This window comes from Ambystoma mexicanum, chromosome 7q, assembly GCF_040938575.1.
Source record: "Ambystoma mexicanum isolate Mex_15411 chromosome 7q, UKY_AmexF1_1, whole genome shotgun sequence".
Classification (NCBI taxonomy): Eukaryota; Metazoa; Chordata; class Amphibia; order Caudata; family Ambystomatidae; genus Ambystoma; species Ambystoma mexicanum.
Genome location: NC_090941.1, coordinates 6,880,799 through 6,902,834, shown reverse-complemented (window position 1 = coordinate 6,902,834; position 22,036 = coordinate 6,880,799). Strand labels below are relative to the sequence as shown.

Below are 22,036 nucleotides of genomic sequence, written 5' to 3'. Positions count from 1 at the left end.
AATCAAAGGTGTGGAATTGTTCCCGACGGGAGTCCACAAACATCACACAGTCCTGGCAGATCAGAATGTCATGCAAACAAAATGAATAATGAAAATTATAATATTCACATGATTAAAAACTAACTTCTTGCATCAACAGGACTACCACAACTACAAAAATGTAGGACATATGGCAATGGAAAGATTGTGTCAACAGAGGTTTGTTTACATTGCTTTAACAAATGCCACGGGGGCAAATGAAAAACACATTAAAATGGCAAAGTATAGATATAAAATATGAGGTGTCCGTCGAAGGAATGGAACTGGAAAGGATGATTATTCAAACCATCTGTTTTCCTTTAATGTAAATTGAAAACAGAGTTTTTAAAGATTGTTCAGACAGTTGTTGTAAATAGGTTTACTTGGGTAGATTTGGTATCAAAAAGGGAGGTTTCTTTTGGACTTGCACTGCATATACTTAATATTTACTAATCAGGACCTAGTGCACTGTGAAGGCAGCAGGCTTAACTTGAAATCAACATGGATTACACTTGCACAAGATCATGTCAGTTCATTAGCGAAAATATCCAGATACCACATTGGTCCAGTCGAAGTCATGCCTTGAAGTATCAGAATGGTTATTAAAGAGGATGCCCTAAAATAGCCATAATTACAATAGTTGTTAGTAAGCGCAGTACCTGGCATTGGTTAATTACCTGGGCAGACATCTGGTCTTCCTTTAGATACTCCAGAGGTGTCAAACCACTGTTGGATTGGATGCTAGATACCCCATAGGCAGATTGAACCTTTGCATTCATTTCCAAGGAATAAGGCAGTTTTCCAGGTAAGACGCGAGGGATACCAGCAGTTATACTCTCCGACTCTGCTTCTGGAGAGGACAAAAATAGAGTAATAAGGACAGCAAGAGTGTAGAGATCACACAACAAAGCGGATGATACCAGGAAATGGAAGAAAGAAAGAAAGAAAGAAGGAATGAAAACAAAACAAATAATAAATAAGACAGTGATGGTTTCAGGCAGGTGACATCCATGTAAGAATATCATTTAGACTTCAAGTCTCCTTTTTCCCACTCTTTCAACATCACTCACCTCGAGGGGAGTACCGGGGGTTTAGCACAGCCGGTAACACAAAGCGAACAGCTCCATCTGCTTCCACTGCCAACTCGCGCACAAAAGACAGTGTAATAGATGCTTCCTGGCCAGGTGGAAGGTTTCCGACGCTACAGGAGAAAATGTCTCCAGAGCTGCTGTCTTCCTCCAGGAGGAAAGCCTCCTGTCCCTGGCTGATGGCTTCATCATAGGTCTCCTGGGCCTGGAATGGGAATGACAAAAAATGGCAATATAATGCAGCTCTGAAAGCTCATTACACTTTAATCAAATGCTCCCGTTCCTCCCTAAACTCTTTGTGAGACTATATAACAAATTGGATTCTACCCTGCAGGAGTACAAGGATGAGAAGAGGCTAAAATGCTCACTCAGCCCTCAAACTCTACAAAGCAAGAGCCAACACAAATCATAAAAGGTATAACAGGCACAGTTAGAGATAAACCTCCTTTGCCTTTTGTCAGAACGTGGGCAGAGGGAAGGCAATGCTCTTAAGAAGGGTGTGATTGTCATCCAGTAGTGACCCAAACAATACAGTAACAAATCTAAAATAAAGGGAATGTCTAATTGAGGTTCTAAAGAAAAATATATACTTTAATCAAACACACCATCTGCATGAAAACTAAATAGAACACTGTAAAAAAACAGTCCTGTGTAAGGAACACCGAAGATGCAACAGGTAGAAGAATATAGCACTAAGAGAATGAATACAAAGGTGATCGGCATATTAGAAACCACAAAAAGGATAGGTCTGCTTGAAAAAGGTGCAAATGTTCCGTAACTAGTGTAGGGCCCTAAATGGACGAAAGGAGCAGTTATTGATCAATAGTACCTTGTTTCGGGATTTTGGCGGGTCAATTGCATCAAACCCGGCTTTGAGCAGTGATAGGAGTGGATCAAGCTCAGTTGAGGCATGATGGATCGTGTGTGCCCAAGTGGCAAGCGGGCGTCAAGCAGGTTCAAATGTGGTAGCTCTGTGCTGTTCGAAGTAAGCTTTCAGCGAAGCAGGTCGGGGCGCTCACCAGGATCTGTTCAAGGATGAGCCGGGTTGGATGGGTTTGTAACTGCCAGGAAGGGTCAATGAGGGACACTCCACAGTCTGAGTCGTCATGGAGCGAGTGTCGAAACAGTGATTCTGTTGCTCCGTGTTCGGTTAAGTGGAAGTTCGGGGACAAGTCGAGTCAAGTCGTGGTTCGAGCATGCAAGTGACTCTACACTGATTTGAGTCAGTTTTCCCCGTAAGAAAGGAGCGAAAGCCCAGAGAAGTGCGGCAGAAGGCTGTACTTCTCTGGCAAAGTCAAGAACAAGGTTAAAAACAATAGCAAAAAGTTTAGGGGTTGCCACATGGAAGGAAAATTCCCTACAATTACGAAATCTTTCCTAACACTCGCCCCTCCCAGACTATGGACAGGGGGAACTAATCCACCCCTGGATGAGTCTCTTGTTCAGGTCGGTTAAACATTCTGGACAACCCATCAGCAGTGCTATGTTGGGCACCTGGCCTATGCTCAATAGTGAAGTCGAAGCCTTGTAGACTTATGGACCACCTAAGCAACTTTGGATTCTCCCCCTTCATGTTCATTAGCCACTTTAACGGCTTATGGTCAGTCTGCACAGTGAAGTGGGTCCCATAGAGGTAGGGCCTCAGCTTCCTTAGGGCCCACACAACAGAGAAACATTCTTTCTCTACCGTGGACCATCTGAGCTCTCTGTCCTTAAGCTGGCGACTAATAAAACCGATAGGGTGTTCCTTACCCTTCTCATCTACTTGTGATAGTACAGCTCCTATCCCAGTGTCAGAGGCATCCGTCTGCACGATAAAAGGTCTTTGATAATCAGGGGCCCTTAGGACAGGGGCCTGGCACAAGGAGTCTTTTAAGCCATTGAAGGCCTTCTCACACTCGTCGGTCCAAGTTACCTTCTTGGGTTTCTTCGGAGTTGTGAGGGCAGTCAGAGGAGCAGCTATGGTGCCATAGTCTGCCACAAAATTGTGGTAATACCCCGTGAGTCCTAAGAAGGCTCTCACTTGGGTTTGCGTAGTGGGGGTAGGCCAGTCTTGTACTGCTTGTACCTTACTGGATAGAGGCTGTCTCCTCCCTCCACCTACTTCATGTCCAAGGTAAACCACTGAGCCTTGTCCATTTTGGTGAGGGGCCACTCGGACACCCTCAAAAGAGCTAACTGAAGGACTGCTTGGGAACAGGTCGGGGAGAGGTTCAGACTCCTCTTCCTCAACATCTGAAGCCAGTAGCAGTGCTGCGATTTCGACGCTTGGGCCGAAAGCCTTCAGCCTATTCATGTGAAACACTTTGGGAGCCTGTCCAGGCCTTCCAAGGTCCACTGAATAGTTAACCTCACCCAGGGGCTCCACCACTGGGTAAGGGCCTGACCATTTGACCTGTAAAGCTCGAGGCCTTATGAGATTCATGATCAGGACTTGCTGACCAAGTGTAAAGTTGATGAGGGAAGCTTTCTGGTCGTACCAATGTTTCACCAGCGCTTGCCCTGCCTTCAATTTATCACTAGTCAAGCCCATCAGAAGTACCATCCGTTTTCTGAGCCCTAGCACATAATCAACTACATTGGTAGCAACAGGGGGAGTGGGCATCTCCCATCCCTCTTTGACGATGGCTAAGGGTCCCCGTACGGGATGACCGAACAGAAGTTCGAAGGGGCTGAAGCCAACACCCTCCTGTGGTACCTCTCGGTAGGCAAACAGTAAGCATGAAACAAGAAGATCCCATTTCCTTCTCTGAGGCTCCTCCAGAGCCCCAATCATGCTCTTTAACGTCCTGCTGAAACGCCCCCCCCAGACCATTGGTCTGGGGGCGGTATGCAGAAGAGAACCTGTAGGTGTCCCCACATTCTTTCCACATAGCCTGCCTATACTTCGACATAAAGTTGCTGCCATGATCCGACACAACTTCTTTAGGGAAGCCAACCCTAGTAAACATGCCGAGTAAAGCTTCTGCAACTGGCTTGGCAGTTACAGTTGTAAATGGGACGGCCTCAGGATACCTGGTTGCATGGTCGACCAGCACCAGGATAAACCTATTGCCTGAGGATGTTTGCGGGTCAAGGGGACCAACCATGTCGATCCCTACCCTTTCAAATGGTACCCCCACAACTGGGAGCGGTACCAACGGAGCTTGGATTGTCGCGCCAACCTTACCAGACAACTGGCAGGCGGCACAACTCCTGCAGTGACTTTCTACTTGCTCCCCCATCTTGGGCCAGTAGAAGTGCATGGATAACCTTTGCTTGGTCTTCCTCATACCGAGGTGACCAGCAAGGGGAACTTCATGCGCCAACTGCAGGAGGAAGGGCCTAACAGCAAGGGGAACCACCAACCTCCTATGGTCTCCTTCTGTAGACTCTGTGGGCTCACTATACAGGAGTCCACCTTCCTGGTAAATCCTATGCATCCCAGGAGGTTCACCCTCAAGCTGGGAGCAGGCCTGTCTCCTTAGGCCTTCCAGAGATGGGCACTCATGTTGGCCTTTACTGAATTCGTCCCTATCAGGACCTCCTTCAACTAACAAGTCTTTTAGTTCAGGATGATCGTTGGGGTCGAATACTTCAGGCATCGCCACCTCCTCGTCAGGCCCGGGCGATTGACCAACTTCCTCCACCGCAGTGGTAGGCCAGCTCGGGGGAATATTCTCTTTCCCTCGTCGTGACTTGTCGACTCCTTTCGCCTTGGGTTTCCCCTTTGGCTGGGGCGGCGTATTGGACTTGGCCAATGCTGCCCGTGCTTGAGACCGTGTGTAGGGTCTTTCGGCAGTGTCTCTGGGCCATCCAGTTGACTGACCAGCTTACAAGGGAGTCCTGCTCTTGGCGTTCCCAAGTCTGAAGGGAGGAGTGTACATTTGGCTTGAATACACACGGCCGCTCCGTTGTCCTGCTGCGGCAACAAAACTGTGCTGGTTTCGTCGATTGGGACGTCTTTTTGCTCTACACGACTACGAGGCGTTCCCTGCTCTTCAGAACCTGCCAGCTGCTGAAACTAACGTGGAGAAGCCTGGGTCTGCTTGCTTCGGGGACCGGTGAGTAGTTTAGCTAGGATCTGGTCGCCCTCCTGCAGTATCCCATTGCTTTTCCCTGCTGTGTAAAAACAGCCCCCTTTTGGCCGTACTCGCGCTCTGCTTCTGCCCACTGTGGAGGCTGCGCTTGAGTTGCGGAACCTGTTCTCCTTCTGCTGTGCACTAACCCGAACTGCCTGACTTCCTACGAAGAGCTTCCCCTTTTGCCCGTTGGCACCGGCGTGGCAGGTACTTTGAGCACAAGGCTCCACTCTTCGCAGGGCTCGGACTTCCATCTAGTTAGGTGCCTCTGAAGGCGAACTGAGTCTAAAGCGTTATCGCACTGCCTGTTTTCCTTTCCTTTCAGGTGGACTACATATTTCGTGCTTTAAACGCTTGCGACTGTGTATTTGTATATATATTGTGTTGATATGGTATGTGTTGGTTTAATATTGTGATATTGTGATTTTCTCGCTACGGTCATTATTTTAAAGGCCTTAAAATAAATGTGTATCTATTTTTGATATAACAACTGTTTGGAGTAGTTTGTAAGCGCTCTTGCTTTGTGTGCTCATTGCGGGCTTTCAGTCACCCTCACCCCTCTTGAGACCTAGTCTTGACCGCCGCGATCGCTACCTTGATTGGTCTGGCTTGTCCAGAGGTTACCCTGTTCCAAGTAATTAGGTTGGCCTTCTGAACTTCTGCGCCACCAGGACAGAGTTCAGAAATCCGTCTTAACACCCAGCAGACACTAAAATATAGTGCAGACAGGCAGTCAAACATACTCAACCTAAAGTACCAAGAACCCACAGGTCACTACTTAAAAAACACACCTAGACAGCCACCCAGAAGAACCTGAAGGTCACTTCTGCGCAATCTACACAGCATAACAGCCTGAACAAATTGACAATGCTGAGAGTGACCCTAAAAACCTGCAGGCCTCAAAAGTAGTACACCTTCATGCCACATGAAAGACCCAATACATGTGTGCTCTTCCCAGGTTGATCACAAGGCATGACAACTGACACCAATGCCTAAATACTATGCTAATATCAAAACCTAACTCCAAACACCATGTAGGGCACCACCAACATGGCCCCCACTCAAACCTGTGCCACTCCCAGTCACAAGTCAATGTATCACAACACCTCTCTAGCCATGCCACAACTGGTCAAGAACCAAACATCACACGCTACCTCTGTGGTTAGGTCCGCAATATTTTTAGCAAAGCCATGCTTGGGCAGACATATGCCGACATACGTCTCACATACAGGGTTCGAAATTGAGGGGAGATGACAGCTCTTTAGCTCCAGTTTGGGGGGCGTGGTCTGCACGCATGGTGTGAAGCCGCGAATCTGCCGTGCTCCTGCCCAAGATCCTGAAGCCGCCGACACTACGGTGGCAGAATCGAAATAGCAGCTATAAAAAATTAAGAGGCACGTAGAGGAACCTTATTGCTCCACGTGGCCGAAATCCCAGCGGAAATCGGAGCTGGCAAAGAGGATTAACGGAGTGTTTGAAAAAGCTCCCCTATGGCATCCAAGATGGCGGGGGGCGAGCGCGAGGGCCGGACTGGGCGGAAGCAGATGAGATTGTGAATGTTTGCCCTCCGGATCGAGACGCACGGCAGAGACGCAGAGTCCTGGGCTGAGACCCCACGGGGGAGAGCGACCCCCGCCGGAAGCCTGCCGAGGAGCTGGAGCAAAAACCTACCCCTTCAGCGCTGTGAGGCGAAGAGGATCGAGGTGACTGGAGTCAGTCGACTGGGGCGCCAGGATTGCTGGCGGCTGAGGAGCGGGGACGGGCAGGTACACGAGCCGAAAGGCTTGACACAGCATAGGGTTCCCTATCACATACAACTGGGCCCTTACCTCGCACCTGGAGGGCAGACAGCGGAACTGGGATTAGGATTACAGAATCAAGACCTGCGGCCTGCCCTGTCCATCTGGAATCCTCCAACGGGGCCATGTCGCCTCCTAAGAACAGATCAAAGGCCGCCACGATGGAGGCTTTCACAACTGCATTCCCGAGGCAGCAACTACCGCGGCAAGCAACCCCTGCGGCGGACCCGCCAACCGCGGCGTCGGACCCCTGAGACGCTCAAATCTTGCAGGCAATTGCAGCGCTACGCACATCCATGTAAGGCATGATCGGAGAAATCAGGTCAGATATACAACTGATGAGTCAAGATGCCCGCAACCTGACGGAAAGGGTGACTAAAACTGAAACGTCTCTGCAAGAAACCAGCGAAGAGACACAGGAGCTAATGGCGAAAGTCCAGGAACTGGAACTGACAGTGGCCAGACTAGAATCCCGCTCAGAGGACGCGGAGGGACGGGCCCGCCGCAGCAATGTCCGTATCCTCGGGGTTCCGGAGGACATGGAGGGCCCAAACCCCACCGAATTCATTGAAACGCTGCTGCTTCAAGAAATTGGGGCAGGCTCACTTACCCAGGGGTTCTCAGTGGAGCGGGCCCACAGATCCCTCCAGAAAAGACTGCCGCCGGGCTCGTACCCACGCCCGATAATTGCAAAAATTCTGAATTTCCGTGACAGGGAAGTGATATTGCGGTTCTCAAGAGAAGGAGGGGTGATAAAGAGGAATGGCTCCGTAATAGTTATATACCCAGAGTACACCCCCACGGAGCAACGATCGCGGAATTCCTTCATACTGAATCTATGGAAGGGACCGCACCAACAAGCTGAAGATAAGGTCAGCGAAACATTACTTAACGCTGCAACAAGCTGAAGTCTTGATTGGGCAGGAGCGCGAAGGCCCAAGCGCGAGACCGTCAACGACCCACCCCGCCTAGAACAGTGCAGGCCAAATGCCTACACACCACCCGTACCGAAAGGCCTGGAAAGGCCCCCGAGGCTCAGGTGCCCCTGAGCGTCGCGAGTTCAAACCCACTGCTGGGGGCAGTTACTTGTTTTGTTTTTTGGTTAATGCATCCTCCACGTTGGAGGATGCGAAGGTTGATGAGTCTCCGATGGTTAAGCCTACGACAAGGGACGGGAGGACGGAAACTCTGAAGATATTGGACCTAAGCCTACTACAAACGGGGAGTGATGGGGACACAGCCGCATCAGCATACAGCCCTTGCAGGAGTGGGATTGCTCCCAGACCCCCTAAGAGACCACCATGGTTGTACAAATTAGGATAATGACGTGGAATGTGCGGGGCCTGGGCACATATCTCCGCAGAAACAGAATCAAGTCCTACCTGCAGCGGAAGAAGGTGGACATTGCTCTACTACAAGAGACACATTGCTCTGCCGAGTTGGAGGCGAAGCTCAACGAACACTGGGTGGGACAGCGTTTTTGGGGCCTCCTATTCCAGATTTGCAAGAGGGGTCTACACCTGGATCGGACCCCACGTACCTTTTCAACTCACTAAAATGGATAAGGATCCTGAAGGCAGATATGTGATACTATGGGGGACACTTGAACAAAGGGAAGTGTGTATAGTGAACTCATACTTCCCCAACAACAACATCCCACTACACCTGAAAGATTTGAGCTCCAAAATGCTACAGTACAGAGATGCCTTCTTTTTATGGGGGAGGGGACTTTAACTGCGTCCATGATCCAATGCTAGACAGGTCCAGCCCCACAACAAAGGGCCCTTCAATGGCCACCACATCCCTGAAAACCACGACCAATGAATTGGACCTGGCGGACGTCTGGCGGGAGCTGCATCCAGGTGAGAGAGGTTACTCGTTTTACTCGTCTCCACATGCCCTCCATACCCGGCTAGATTACCTCTTTGTGGGCAGGGAACATTTACCTCAGATGGGGAGTGCACAATATCTGGGAAGAACTATTTCAGATCATTCGCCACTGTTAATTGAATGGAATCAGACCGGCCCGAGACCACCCATCCCCATGTGGAGGATGCCTGCGGAGGCCTTGGGGGACCAGGCGTTTAAGGATGAGCTACACGAGTCCATAGACAATTTCATAACCGAGAACACTGGGAGTGTAGAACACGTCAGCACGCTATGGGACGCCTTGAAGGTAGTGGTGCGGGGGGAAGTCATTGCTAAAGCGGGCGGTATTAGGAAACTTCTGCGCAGCAAACTAGACGAGGGAGAATTGCAAATTACGGCACTGGAGGCAGCCCCGATAGACAACCCAAAGAGAGAAGAAGATCTTAGAACTTTGAGGGAGAACTGCAACGATGCATGGAACAGGCTATCAAAATTCGATTTTATTACTAGAACCAATAGGACACATGCCGAGGCAGACAAACCCGGCCGACTGTTAGCTTGGCTTTGCAAAAAAGAACACGCCAGACATATAACCACAGTATTGAAAGATGAACTTGATGAAACTCACAACACTCAACAGGGTGTCAATGACACCTTTAAGAATTTCTACGAACAATTATATTCCTATGCGGACCTTATCCCCCCCGAGATCAAATACAGGACACTTTAGATTAGATATGCTTACCCAAATTAACTCCTGCACGTTCTGAGGCTTTAGGTGGGGACATCACACCCGATGACATTACGGAAGCAATTAGATCCCTGGCGACGAGTAAGACCCCGGGCAGCGATGGGTTGCCCCCGGAGTTTTACAAGGCATTTGAACCCTCCTTGACGCCACTATTGCTTGAAGTTTTCCGAGAATCCTATGAATGTGGGACCCTCCCAGTTAGCATGAGAGAAACTTTGGTGGTCCCCATACTTAAACCCGACAAACCCACAGATAGGTGCGACTCTTACCGCCCGATTGCGATGATAAATTATGATGTTAAAATACTTACGACAATCCTAGCCAACCGACTAGCCAGAGTAATTGGAGACTTAGTGCATGAGGACCAAAACGGTTTTGTACCCGGTCGTAATACGACCATGAACCTGCGTAGGCTCCAACATATAATAACCCATGCCGACACAAGCAAAGAATGCTATGCACTATTGTCCTTAGATGCTATTAAAGCATTTGATTCAATATATTGGGAGTGGCTAGTGGTGGTCCTGGAGCGGTTTGGTTTCGGTCAGGGGTTCATTAGATGGATCAGAATACTGTACAATGGACAGAGGGCACGAGTAAAATCTGGGAGATATGTATCAGAGTCGTGGGACATCCGCAGAGGTACCAGGCAGGGGTGCCCACTCTCACCCATGCTGTATATACTGGGCCTGGAGCCCATCGCTCTCTTTTTTAGGCAGCAATTCTTCGATTTAGGCATTCGGGTTGGAGGGGTAGACCACATCATCTCCTTATATGCCGATGATGTGCTGATATTTGTCAATAATCCCCTTCTCAATCTACCAACAATGCTGGACGTTTTAGACAATTACGCCAAGGTCTCGGGCATAAAATTCAGCAGAGCCAAGTCCTGCTTGTTCCCGCTAGCAGGACTGAAGGGAAAGGCCATTACGGAACTTCCTCTGGTGGGCATAACCTGGCAGACTACTTCATTCCGATACCTTGGGATTCAGATTCTTCACACCCCAGAACTAATGCACGATCATAACACTAGAGCGAAGATCCCAGCGCTACGTAAATCCATGGGGTTCTGGTCTAAGCTGCCCTTATCCATGATGGGCACTTCTATATTACTAAACCTTTCTTCTGTTTGCTGGATACAATAATACGGGATTTCCTATGGGGGAAATGCAGGCACCGGGTGGCCCTGTCCACATTAGTCTTACCATACAAATCGGGTGGGATCCAACTACCTAATCTAGAGAAATACTACCTGGCCGCCCAGTTGGGCTTTGTATCAAAATGGTTAGCAGACGAGGTCACTTCAGAGACCCCTCTGTTGCAGTCCATGATCTCCCCGTTACGCTTAAAGGAATTGATCTGGGGCCCTCAGACCCTGATAAGCAACCCACCCTTCCTGGTGACCCTGGGTAGGAAAATATGGTACAGAACCTCAGTGATTATGAAATTAAAGCAAACATATTCCCCGGAAATGCCACTCCTCTCGGGGTTGAATAAGACCAATACCGATCTAAATAGTGTCAGGCTCTGGGAGGGAAAAGGAATCTACACGTGGGGAGACCTGTATGAAGGGGGGACCTTTCGGGAGTTCTCTGAGTTACAAGCGGAGTATGATATTCCCTCCAGTCAATACCTATGTTATCGGAAGATTAGACTGTTTGCCCGATCGAATTGGGAAAATTGGCCAGAGGAACCAGGCATGAACCCCTTTATAACGCTGCTTTATAGTTTGGGAGAGGGTGGAAGAGTGGTGTCCCAAATATATGGCCATCTAAATGATACACCTAACCCCCGAAGCACAGAATTACGGACCACATGGGAAACTGATATAGGGCGGGAACTAACAGATAGCGAATGGGACAGGGCACTGTCATTCTCTGGAGAGGTCTCTAGAAATCACTGATTTCGACTGATCCAGATCAACGTGTTAAACCGCACCTATCTGACCCGAGTAGATTGGCCAAATTCAACAACAATGTGCTGCCAAACTGCACTTGGTGCAGAGCTGATAACGCAGACTTATTCCACATGCTATGGACCTGCCCCAAGACCCAGACTTTCTGGTCCAAAATAAAACAAATGTGCAAGGAGGCGGGTCACACAAGGTACGAATGGACCCAACATGAGTGTCTCCTGGGCACCTATCCTAGGTTAGCTAAACTCAAACATTCAGTCAAGCTAATGGATCTGGCATGCATAGTGGCGAAAAGGACTATGGCTATGTCATGGGAAAAACCCGCAGGTCCGATTTTCACAGTGTGGCGTAAAGAACTTGAGAAATGGGCGAACGCCGAAACAAAGGCTTGGGAAGAGAGCGTAACCAGGTCTACTGAAGACTCGAGTATGGCGCTGGTTGCATGGAAAGATAACTTGACAAAACTGTTCCACTCCCCTGATGATAAACCTCCTTGAACAACCCGCAGGAAGCACACCGGACCACTGCGGAAAAAAGACACCAGCTTCAATAGGTCCATCGTGAGACACAATGACCCCCTGGTCTGGTCCATGTCCCCCACCCTTCCCACGACAGGAGGATCCGTCCTGTCGGTCACCAGCGAAACTTGACTTGGCTTGACACCGGAGACAGTTACTGTTCATTGTTGTTTGTACTTATTGTTTAACATGTTGCTGTATAAGTATGCAGACTTGTTTATTGATACTGAAGTTGGCACCAGAAAGAGGTGCAGTGTTTGTGAATATAACAAAATGCCAATAAACACATTTTAAAATAAATTAACTCCAGATTCTAGCACAGTAGAACCTGGCTAGCTTGAAACCAACAGCTACCAGGAGCTAATTTTGGCTCCTAGGGCCAACTGATGCTTTCCAAACATGTAATGTGACATTGATATGATATGGCATTTATAACGCGCCTATACACAAGTGTTTCAAGGCGCGATAACTAAGTATTTGAGAATGCTGATAAAGAATAATTAGAATACATCTAATATACATTTAAACACAATGGTTCATACAAAATAGGCAAAAAGTTAAACGAGCATCTCTGGTAGCTCCTGTTCCCCCTGCGGTAGCCCCTGCCTACAGGATGATGCCAACACCCAGGAGCTGGTTTCAGCTCCTGCTCATTGAATCTCAATTTCGAACCCTGCATAAGGGATCATAATTAACAGATAAAATTAGATCTTTCCATTTTATGTGAAAGTGAGATTTGTAGGACGCAATGTACTAGCTCCTCGTTCCCCACTCGTAGCTCCTGGTGATGGTTAATGATGGATAACCAGCAGCTGCTTTTAGCTCCTGCATAGCCAATCTCAAGTTCGAGCCCTGCACATATGTTCAACATGGCCCCCATGGCCAACACAAATATATCTGTGCAGTAAGCCTCTATTGCGACAGCGCAATAACCTCGCATCTTACAATCACATTATACACATTTTGCCTAACAGCACATATGACATACCCCTCGGTATTCGCAATATTGCCTGACAGCAGGCCCCAATGGCCAATACAATTCTGTCACTGCAAACAGCCCTTATGGCCGTAGAGCAATGACAGCACAAACGTTGCCAAAGGCAGTTTCAACACAAACTCACATCTCTCTAAAAATCAGGCCCAATGGCCACAACACCATACTATCCACTATCTATAGGTCCCCATGAATAACATATTCTCAACTAACAGCAAGCCCCTATGACCCGCACAATATAATAACTAGCAGACGACCAGGTCAGCCTCCTTAGCCTAAATAGCAACACTATTGCAGCGCTTTGCGCACCTTTACTAAATGTTGGTCAATCGCAGAACACTTCTGCTGCCCCATACGCTATCAGTTTAACACCCAACAACTCATATGGCACTGTAAGGATATTTGGCGTGTTACAGTACAGAGTACAGCACTACTGCACAGGTAGCAAACAGCACAGAGTACAGCACTACTACACAGGTAGCAAACAGCACAGAGTACAGCACTACTGCACAGGTAGCAATTTTTTTCGCAGCACCACCACAAGGGTGCAGTGCATTGCTATATGGGTTACCAGATTAACAAGGAAAGACAGGCTATTCAGTCAAAAACGATTTTAACATATAAGATGCAAATCTATTTTTACAGTTAAAAGCACACGTGCTCATTTAAAAATGCACACTATTTTTCACCTGAAATGCCTATGGTGCGAGAGACACATTTGAAAATTAACAGCTAACCTATTAACCATTAACCTGACTAATAAAACCTTATTTAACATAACCCACTAATAAAATGTGTTCTCCACTGCAGAATTAGGCATACTCTGAAAGCCATTTAAATGTGTGTGCAGATTTTTTTTCTTCTCTTCTCTGCCTGATTCTCCGTGTTTTTGTGCACAGTAACTGCAGGAAGAAGGAAGTCAGATTTGCAACAATTGCAAATGTATAAGCGAAGCTATTGTTGAGAGTAGGAGGATGAGAGATGATGTATTTCATTGGGACACGTCATACAGAGGGCTGAGATGAAAGTTTTAGTGGGCAGTATCGGGGGAAAAAGACAGGCAGACATTTTTCTGCACTACTGGGGAGAAGACCTGGCTGTGGGACTCCTGACTGAATGCAGATTCCTGCGTCCTGCTGCAGTCGAGATTGGGGAGAGCTGAAAGAAGGACCTTTCCACTGGCTGAGGCATTCCTATCTGCAAAAGCTGAGAATTCCAGGCAATGACCCCGGTTTGAGAAGGCAAGCGTTCCTTTTTGCTGGAGTTAATCTTCAAGGGAGTCACATTCACAAAGAGAACAGCCAAAGAGAACAACTAAAAAGATAAGGTAATGAGAAGTGTGGGAGCTGAGTGTGTACGGTAATATGCAGTCAGTGTAGGATTCCTGTGCGTGTCTTAATCAAACACCAATGTTGCAATTTGAGTTCTGTTCTCCGCCACGCTCTTTGCAGTGTGTCATAGACAATGCTTTTACTGTACCATTTTATTTATTTCTGTAAAGAATGAGATCGTGTTTAAATGCAACTTTTATAATACAGAAAAATATTTGAAAACAGACGGGTGGTGTATTTACTATTTACCATTACAATGCCGATGATGTGGGGAGATTTTTAAACAGTGCAATGGTCATTTTAAGACAGATGTGTGCATGTCAGAATCAGTATGAATAATTGTGAGTGACTGTAGCATAGCTCGTTGGAGGTACATGAGCCAACGGGAAGAGAGACTCTCTGAACATAGCTCCCTACCGTATATAAGGTAGTGGAAATTACCACAAGACTACCATATATAGCTCTCTGTCGTAAATAAGTCAGTGAGTTCGCCCATGGTGGCACACCAACACTATCACTGAAAAATGTGGTATTCCTAAAATGTAGGTCTGGGGTCTCTCTAGTGATCACACGAAAAATCTAAGCAAAGATAAGGGATTCTGGACATTGGGGCCACAAATAAAACAAGGGAATTATGCTCACCAAAATACCACCAACCACGTATACCAAATATGCAGGTCTGGGTGCTGAAATAATACATGTCCATTGTATTATTGTTGCACATGGCCAAATCTGAATACAAAGAGTGATTATTGCTAAGTTATTTTTCGGCGGTAATAAAATACCGTCAGGCCCCAAATCTCCACAAAATACCCTACATATTTATGGTGCGTTGCAGGCCGGGAAAGTGATCCTAGAGTACCTACTGGGCGTGGCAAGCGTGTCTCACACTGCCATTTGCACATTAAAGGGAACCCATTTTATAATAGCAGTGTGCCACTAAAAACGAATTTCAGAATGTCACAAAGGGAAACCACATTCTCAGATCTAGTGCAATATTTAGAGGCAAAGTTATTTGCAGATGGGAATTGGTCTTCGAATAGCACGTTAGAATGGAGTAACCGCATTCAGGGTGAGGTGCAGAAAGAAAAACTAGACAATATTTTTGCAGAAGGCAGCATAATTCAGGTCTGCCTTACAAGATTATTGAATGCAGCCGATAAAAGTGCAGAGAAAGACTGTTTAATACGGCCATGCGGCAAAATATGGTTTATTTTAAACAAGTCCCTGCGAATGCAAGAGAATGATACTCAGCTAATTAACAGGTTAAAGACTGAATTAGAGGGGGCAAGTAAAAATCAGGAAATGTTGATAGCAGAATTGGATGTATGCCAAAAAGACATGCAATTAAAATGCAGAGACTTTGATACTCAGTTATCCAAAAGCAAGAAACAATTTGAAGATAGTGAGCAAGAATTGGCACACTTAAAAGCCTTAGTGGATCACATTAGGCAGGATAAAGATGAGGTTGTTTCAGAAATGCAGATTTTACAAAAAGAACATTGCGAAAAAGAAGGTGATCTCCAGAGTGCAGAACAAGAAATGATTAAAATGATTCAAGAAAGAGACAAGAGAAATAAAGAGTTCAATGAATGCCAAATGCAAATGTGCGATATGCAGGAGGTGATTAATAAAATGAATGATGAAAATAATTATTTGCAAAATGAAGCAAACAGACTCCTTAAAAAGTGTAAGGACTTAGAACAGCAAATGTGCTTTCCCAGGTCCCAGGAGAGGCGGCAGGGTACCACATTCAATGGAGTGGAGGTGAATTCTAGCTCTGCCCAAAGAGCTAGTGCCCCAGTGACTGGGCCGGTGACTGAACTTGGTTGCAGCGCCCTTGGGGGATTTGATACTCCCATTGGGGGCAGCCACCAATCTCATACACCTGAAAACAGGATTGAGTCACAAAATAGTGCAATTCCATGCATTGCAACAAGTAGCCCCATAAAAATAATGAAATCCATTAAAGCCCTGATCAAACCATTTAGAAAGGGAGGTGAATGCTGCATTGAGGATCACTTAGAAGCGGTACATGACATTTTTAAAGCACTCCAGATACCTAGGGAACAGTACAGACAATATTTTCATTTAACTTTAGATGCCCCGACGGCCAGCATCATAAGGGGATTAAATGAACAGCAGAATATGACATGGCTGGAGTTTGAAAAAGAAATTAGGCGTCATTTTTCTCCTTTTCAGTCATTGCAGGAGGCAAAGAAAGTCGCGTACACAATTACTGCTGGACCTAATACATCCCCTCGCCAATTTTTACAAGACTTAAAAAGAGCATTCTCTCGCTTTGATGTATCTTTTGACTCAAATTCCAATGAGTTTAAAACTGCATACTTCTATGGGCTACAGAAAGACATCATATCCCAATTGGTCCATGAATTTGACCGTGACAAGTCCCTTGAATGGATTGTACATCAAAGCACAAAGCTATATGAGGTACTCTATTGTCAGGGTAGAGAAAGTGATAAAATGAAAGATACCAGGCCTAAATCTAAAGAACCCTCAGCCACAGTAATGGAAATCAGGTCAGCCAAAATGTCCCTTGAGTCTGCTCAAAGCCAAGGTAAAAATAATGTGACACCCGAAAAAAGGGGTAATCAACAAAGATCGCCATTTCCTGTACCAATGTTCCAAACACATGATCCTAGTAATAGAGAGAGCTACATCAGCCCTAGATATTTAGGGGATAGACCCCGGGTAGGATATCGGCCTGATATGGCAGGTATGAACAATGACCAGAGACAAAATCAAGATCAAAGAAATGATGGTCCCTACCAGTCATTGGGGACACAGAGCAGATTTGATCCCAGCACCATGATATATGGTAATCAGGATAGGCCCCGATATGTGGATCGATTTACTGATAATGGAAATCAACATAGGGGCCAGTACCCACAATCTGAGAGACAGGACATGAGGCAAAACGTGAACTACAGTGCACGCCAGTACAATGATTCCCCACCAGGGGACTATAATCAAAGGATGGGTGCAACCCGCTCCCCTCCACAAATGAATCAAGAGTTCAGAAACCATCCCAACCGACATCAATCACCTGAGAGGTATCAGAATAGATCCAATCAGGGGGAAAACAACCAATATCGACCTAGGCCACAGAAAGAGGATCCTAGAGAGATGGAAAGGTTCCAGTGCCTTGAGGCCCAAGTGAAAATGTTAGCTGAGCAAATAGGAAAGCTCTATACAGCGCAAAAACAACCTTCCAAAGAGGGGGCTGATGGCCATAGCAATGACCGGGGGGCTTCCGAAAAGTGACTAAGTACTCATGATAATCGCAGTGCCAAAATGACAGATTGCTCTGATATAATTTTGCATAACGACTCTGAGATGCCTAATGGATTAAAAATGAAAGTACCAGTAAATGAAATTGTGATAGAAAGTGCAAATATTTCTAAAAAAGAGGTACGGTTTAACTTAGTGCTAAATAAAACAGTAAAGATTTGCACAAATGAAAAAGAAACATTAGGAATTCCAAAAGAACAAAGGAACAGATTTAAGAAAAATGACTCATGCATGGGGAATACCAGTGAACAGGGGGTAAGTGGGGATGCCATAGCTCCTTCCCTGGGCAAGCAAAACAATGACCAAACACAGACAGAAAAAGGAAATACTCACAAGGAGGGTACAAGTCAATCACCTGAAGAATTCTTTGAGCCACATATTTTTGAAAAGGCTGAAAGGGCTGGTATTACACTAAATGATCACAAATGCACAGAATTAAAAAATGACAAATTGCTGAATGATGTTGTTACACATGTTCAGTTGGAAGGTTGTAATGTGGTCTCTGATGTTACCCAGATGGATGGGCGAACAGTGGCCACACTCCAAAAAACCTCTGAACATGGAGAAATGAAGAAAATATCTCGCACAGAAATGGGTAAAAAGGAGGGAAAAATGTCTTTTCATTTACCAATGTGCTTAGCCAAAAGTGAAAAAGATCTGAGAAAGGTGAGCCCTGAAATCAGTAAGAATTCACATTTCTTATGTGTATTAGAGGAAGTTGAGGACAGATATTATGCACCCATCACTGTAGAAGAAAAATGCCACACCTTTGCTATGATTGACACTGGCGCACAGGCCACAATTATGTCCAAGGAGCTGGTAAAGAGTATCAATGAAGGGAGGCCTCCACAGAGTCAGATCACAGTGAAGGCAAATCAAGGCCCAGTGCATAACTTTAATGGGGAGGAGGTGCCCATCATAGGTGTAACTGAGGTTGACATAAAAATAGGAAAGCACAGAATGAAACAAGAGGTATTGATCACATCTATTTGTGAAATTCCATTTCTGATGGGGACAGATTGCCTGAAAAGATTGTCTCCTCTCATAGATGGGGTGAATGGAGTGCTGTGGTCCTTAACCAAAAAACCATTGAGGCCTAAGAAACTAAAATCACAAAACAGCAATATAAATGAATGTCACACCGTTGCCAAAACAAATGATGCTGTGGAGGTATATCTCCAGAATAGCTGCATACCTAGTGTCACTGTTATATTAATGTGTCAAGACAAAATGCAGAGCGACAATGATAAACTACCTGTACAAATATACTTGGACCCAAGGAAAGATTGGCAGACTGCCATAGATGAGCACACATTACGTTTCTATTTAAAAGAGAAAACATGCAAACAGAATATTGCTCCTAAAACAGATTCAGAAAAACACATTACCACTCTGGCAGAAATACACATGGAAGATGAGCAACCATGGGTTCATGTTGGTATAAATGATTATCTTAAAACAATAAAAGCCACTTTAGCACTTGAACATGAAAGGAGTTTCATTAATGAGAAATTGTTGCAAAAAATTATGGAGAGGGAAGAAATCCCGAAATTTAGGATTAAAAACCAATATGTTTCTGGGTTGGACAGTCCAGACTTTGAAAACCGAATTGCAGGCAGATGCATGCTTAAAATTAGCATTGGGCAGAAAACAATTTACCATAATGTATGGATAGTGAGTGGAGCACAAAATGAATTTTACATGGGCAATGACATCATGCACAGAATGTGTATGGTGTTAGATTTCCTTAATCAAAAAATATGGTCACGCCTAGGTGGGCCGGCACCTGAATTTGAAGACAAAAGAAGGGCTTATCATTGTGCACAACTGGTTCCTTATGCAGTCGAATTACAAATAAGGAAAGATACTATTATTCCTGCATTTACAAAACAGTTTGCAATAACACTGAAATGCAAAAATGGGCAGCAGATGAAAGGCTCTGATGCATTTGTATGCCTGAATGAATCCATAAAACAGCAAGGACTGGATTATGAATACATTCCATTGGTAGACATTGGTGAGGGATCTGTAAAAATCATGGTAAATAATAAAGGTTATCAGGATATTCATTTAGAGGAAAACTCCCCATTAGGAATGGCCATACAAAAGTCACATTATACGGCAGATTTAAATAACATGGTGATTGGGAATATTCCTGAAAAATATGTAGATGCCAAGGGCGAGTTGCCAGAACACCTGGACTCTCAGCCCAAAGGAATATTTAAAATTCATTCTGTGTATCCTTATGATTCAAATGAGACAGTGTGCTGCCATCAAGAGGATTGCATAATATTTAATTTAAATGAAAATGAAACAGGAAATCAGCCCATTGAAGTGGAAGCTGATATGCCAAAATATTTAAAAGTGGCAGCTCTACAAAAAGACACAGCCACACAGTTAGAGGAAAGCGCTGAGATTCCTTTACCAGAAGAGTTTCCAGAATTTTCCAGAATGGTAGAAGAGCAGATCTCCTTAGCGGATGCATGTGACAGCGATAAGGATAGAGACGACCTGAGGGAAATATTTATGGAGTTTAAGGATGTATTTGCAAAAGATGCTTATGATTGTGGTTTAACTGATTTACATGTGGCCACACTACCAGAAGGTTGTAGCAGAAATCCAGTGTTTGTACGCCAGTATAGACTACCGCTGGCATGTTTAGAATCATTGGCAGAGATTATTAAAAATTTGGAATCACGGGGAATAATCAGGCCCATTCATAGCACATCCAATACGCCTATTTTAGGTGTGTTAAAGCCAAATGGTCAATGGCGGCTGTGTGCAGACTTAAGAGAGTTAAATAAAAGAGTACCAGTATCTAGATGGCCACTACCATTCATTGATCAGGGCCTAGCTCAGATACATGGTTCAAATGTATTTACCACATTAGATCTCACATCTGGATATTGGTGTGTGCCATTGGCAGAGGAGATACAACACTTATTTTCCTTTACATTTGACAGGACTCAATATGCCTGGCTTAGAGCTCCGTTCGGGTACATCAATAGTGGGAGTGAATTTGGCATATTTTTGAGAAAGGCCATGCCGGATGCAGCGGAAAGAGGAACAATAGTTTATGTGGATGATGTCCTGATAAAAAATGAAATCCTGAAAAGCCATTTTGATGAAATAAGACATGTACTTGGCCAATTGCAGAAAGCAGGCGCCAAAGTATCTTTGCAAAAAGCACAATGGTGCAAGAAAAAAGTGAACTTTCTAGGGCATGAAGTGACTGAACGTGGGCTAAATCCACAAAGGAAGAAAATAGAGGCCATACAAAGATTAAAAGATCCTAAAGATGTGAAAGGAGTAAAAAGTTTATTAGGGATGACAGGCTATAACAGAAAGTTCATTGAGAATTATGCAGAAATCACTCAACCATTGACTAAACTGCTTAAACTAAATACTCCCTGGAGATGGGAAAGAGAGCAGTCTGATGCAGTGGCTAGATTGAAGGAATGTCTTGTAAAGGCACCATGTTTAGCATACCCCATAAAGGACAGGGATTTCTTTATAGAAATAGGTTTTTCTGAACATTGTATGTCAGCAGTGTTATCACAAAAACACGATTTGAATCACAAAACCATTGCATATGCAAGTAAGGCATTTTCCCAAGTTGAAATGAAATTTAATGAATGTGAAAAGGCCCTATTAACCACTGTGTGGGCGCTACAACATTTCCGCCCCATTGTTCAGGGAGAAAAGGTGATTATTGAAACAAATCATCAACCTTTGCAATTTTTAGAGAGTAAAAGAATTAGATCAGGCAATCTAGCACAATCCAGAATCACTTCATGGACGCTGGCATTACAAGGTTTTCCCGTAGAAGTGAGATATGGACAAAATAAAAAGAGCCCAATTGCTCAAGGGTTAGCTCACTTACATGATTGTGCAGCTGAACAAATACCAAATGAAATGGAAGTGGAAACTAGTTTGCAGGAATTTGAACAATCATCACACAAAGCTTTTGATGAAAAAACATGCAAGGATTTGCCAACTGTATATGTGGATGGTTGTGCTTTTCACATTGAAAATGACAGTAATAAACAGTTAGTGGCAGGAATAGGAAATGTCTGGTTGAAATGTGAAGGCGTCCCCAGTATAGGGATGAGGATTGGGGATAGGAGCAGTCAGGTGGCGGAATTGGCAGCCATCTATAAAGCAATTGCTACTGCAGTTGATAAAAAGTTCAGTGAAATTGTCCTGGTGACTGATTCTGACTATGCACGGAATAGCTTTGTGGAGTATTTGCCTGGTTGGAAAGCAAGAGGCATGGTTACATACAACAAAAAGCCACTTAAACATGGAAAAATGATACAAGCCATAGACAAATTGGTGTCAGGAAATAATTTAACAATATACTGGAGAAAAATTCGTGGG

At 45.2% G+C, this 22,036-nt stretch overlaps 1 protein-coding gene across 3 annotated transcripts in view; it reads right to left on the bottom strand.

The window, feature by feature from the left end:
* LOC138528751 (von Willebrand factor A domain-containing protein 5A-like) overlaps positions 1 to 22,036 on the bottom strand; it is an 880,743-nt gene that overhangs the window by 748,350 nt on the left and 110,357 nt on the right. For all 3 annotated transcript variants that reach the window (XM_069640621.1, XM_069640622.1, XM_069640620.1), the window contains exons 4-5: positions 1,089 to 1,311; positions 696 to 868 (exon numbers count right to left, since the gene is read on the bottom strand). In XM_069640621.1, the coding sequence (XP_069496722.1) occupies positions 696 to 868; positions 1,089 to 1,311 (396 nt within the window). The remainder of the gene's footprint in view (positions 1 to 695; positions 869 to 1,088; positions 1,312 to 22,036) is intronic.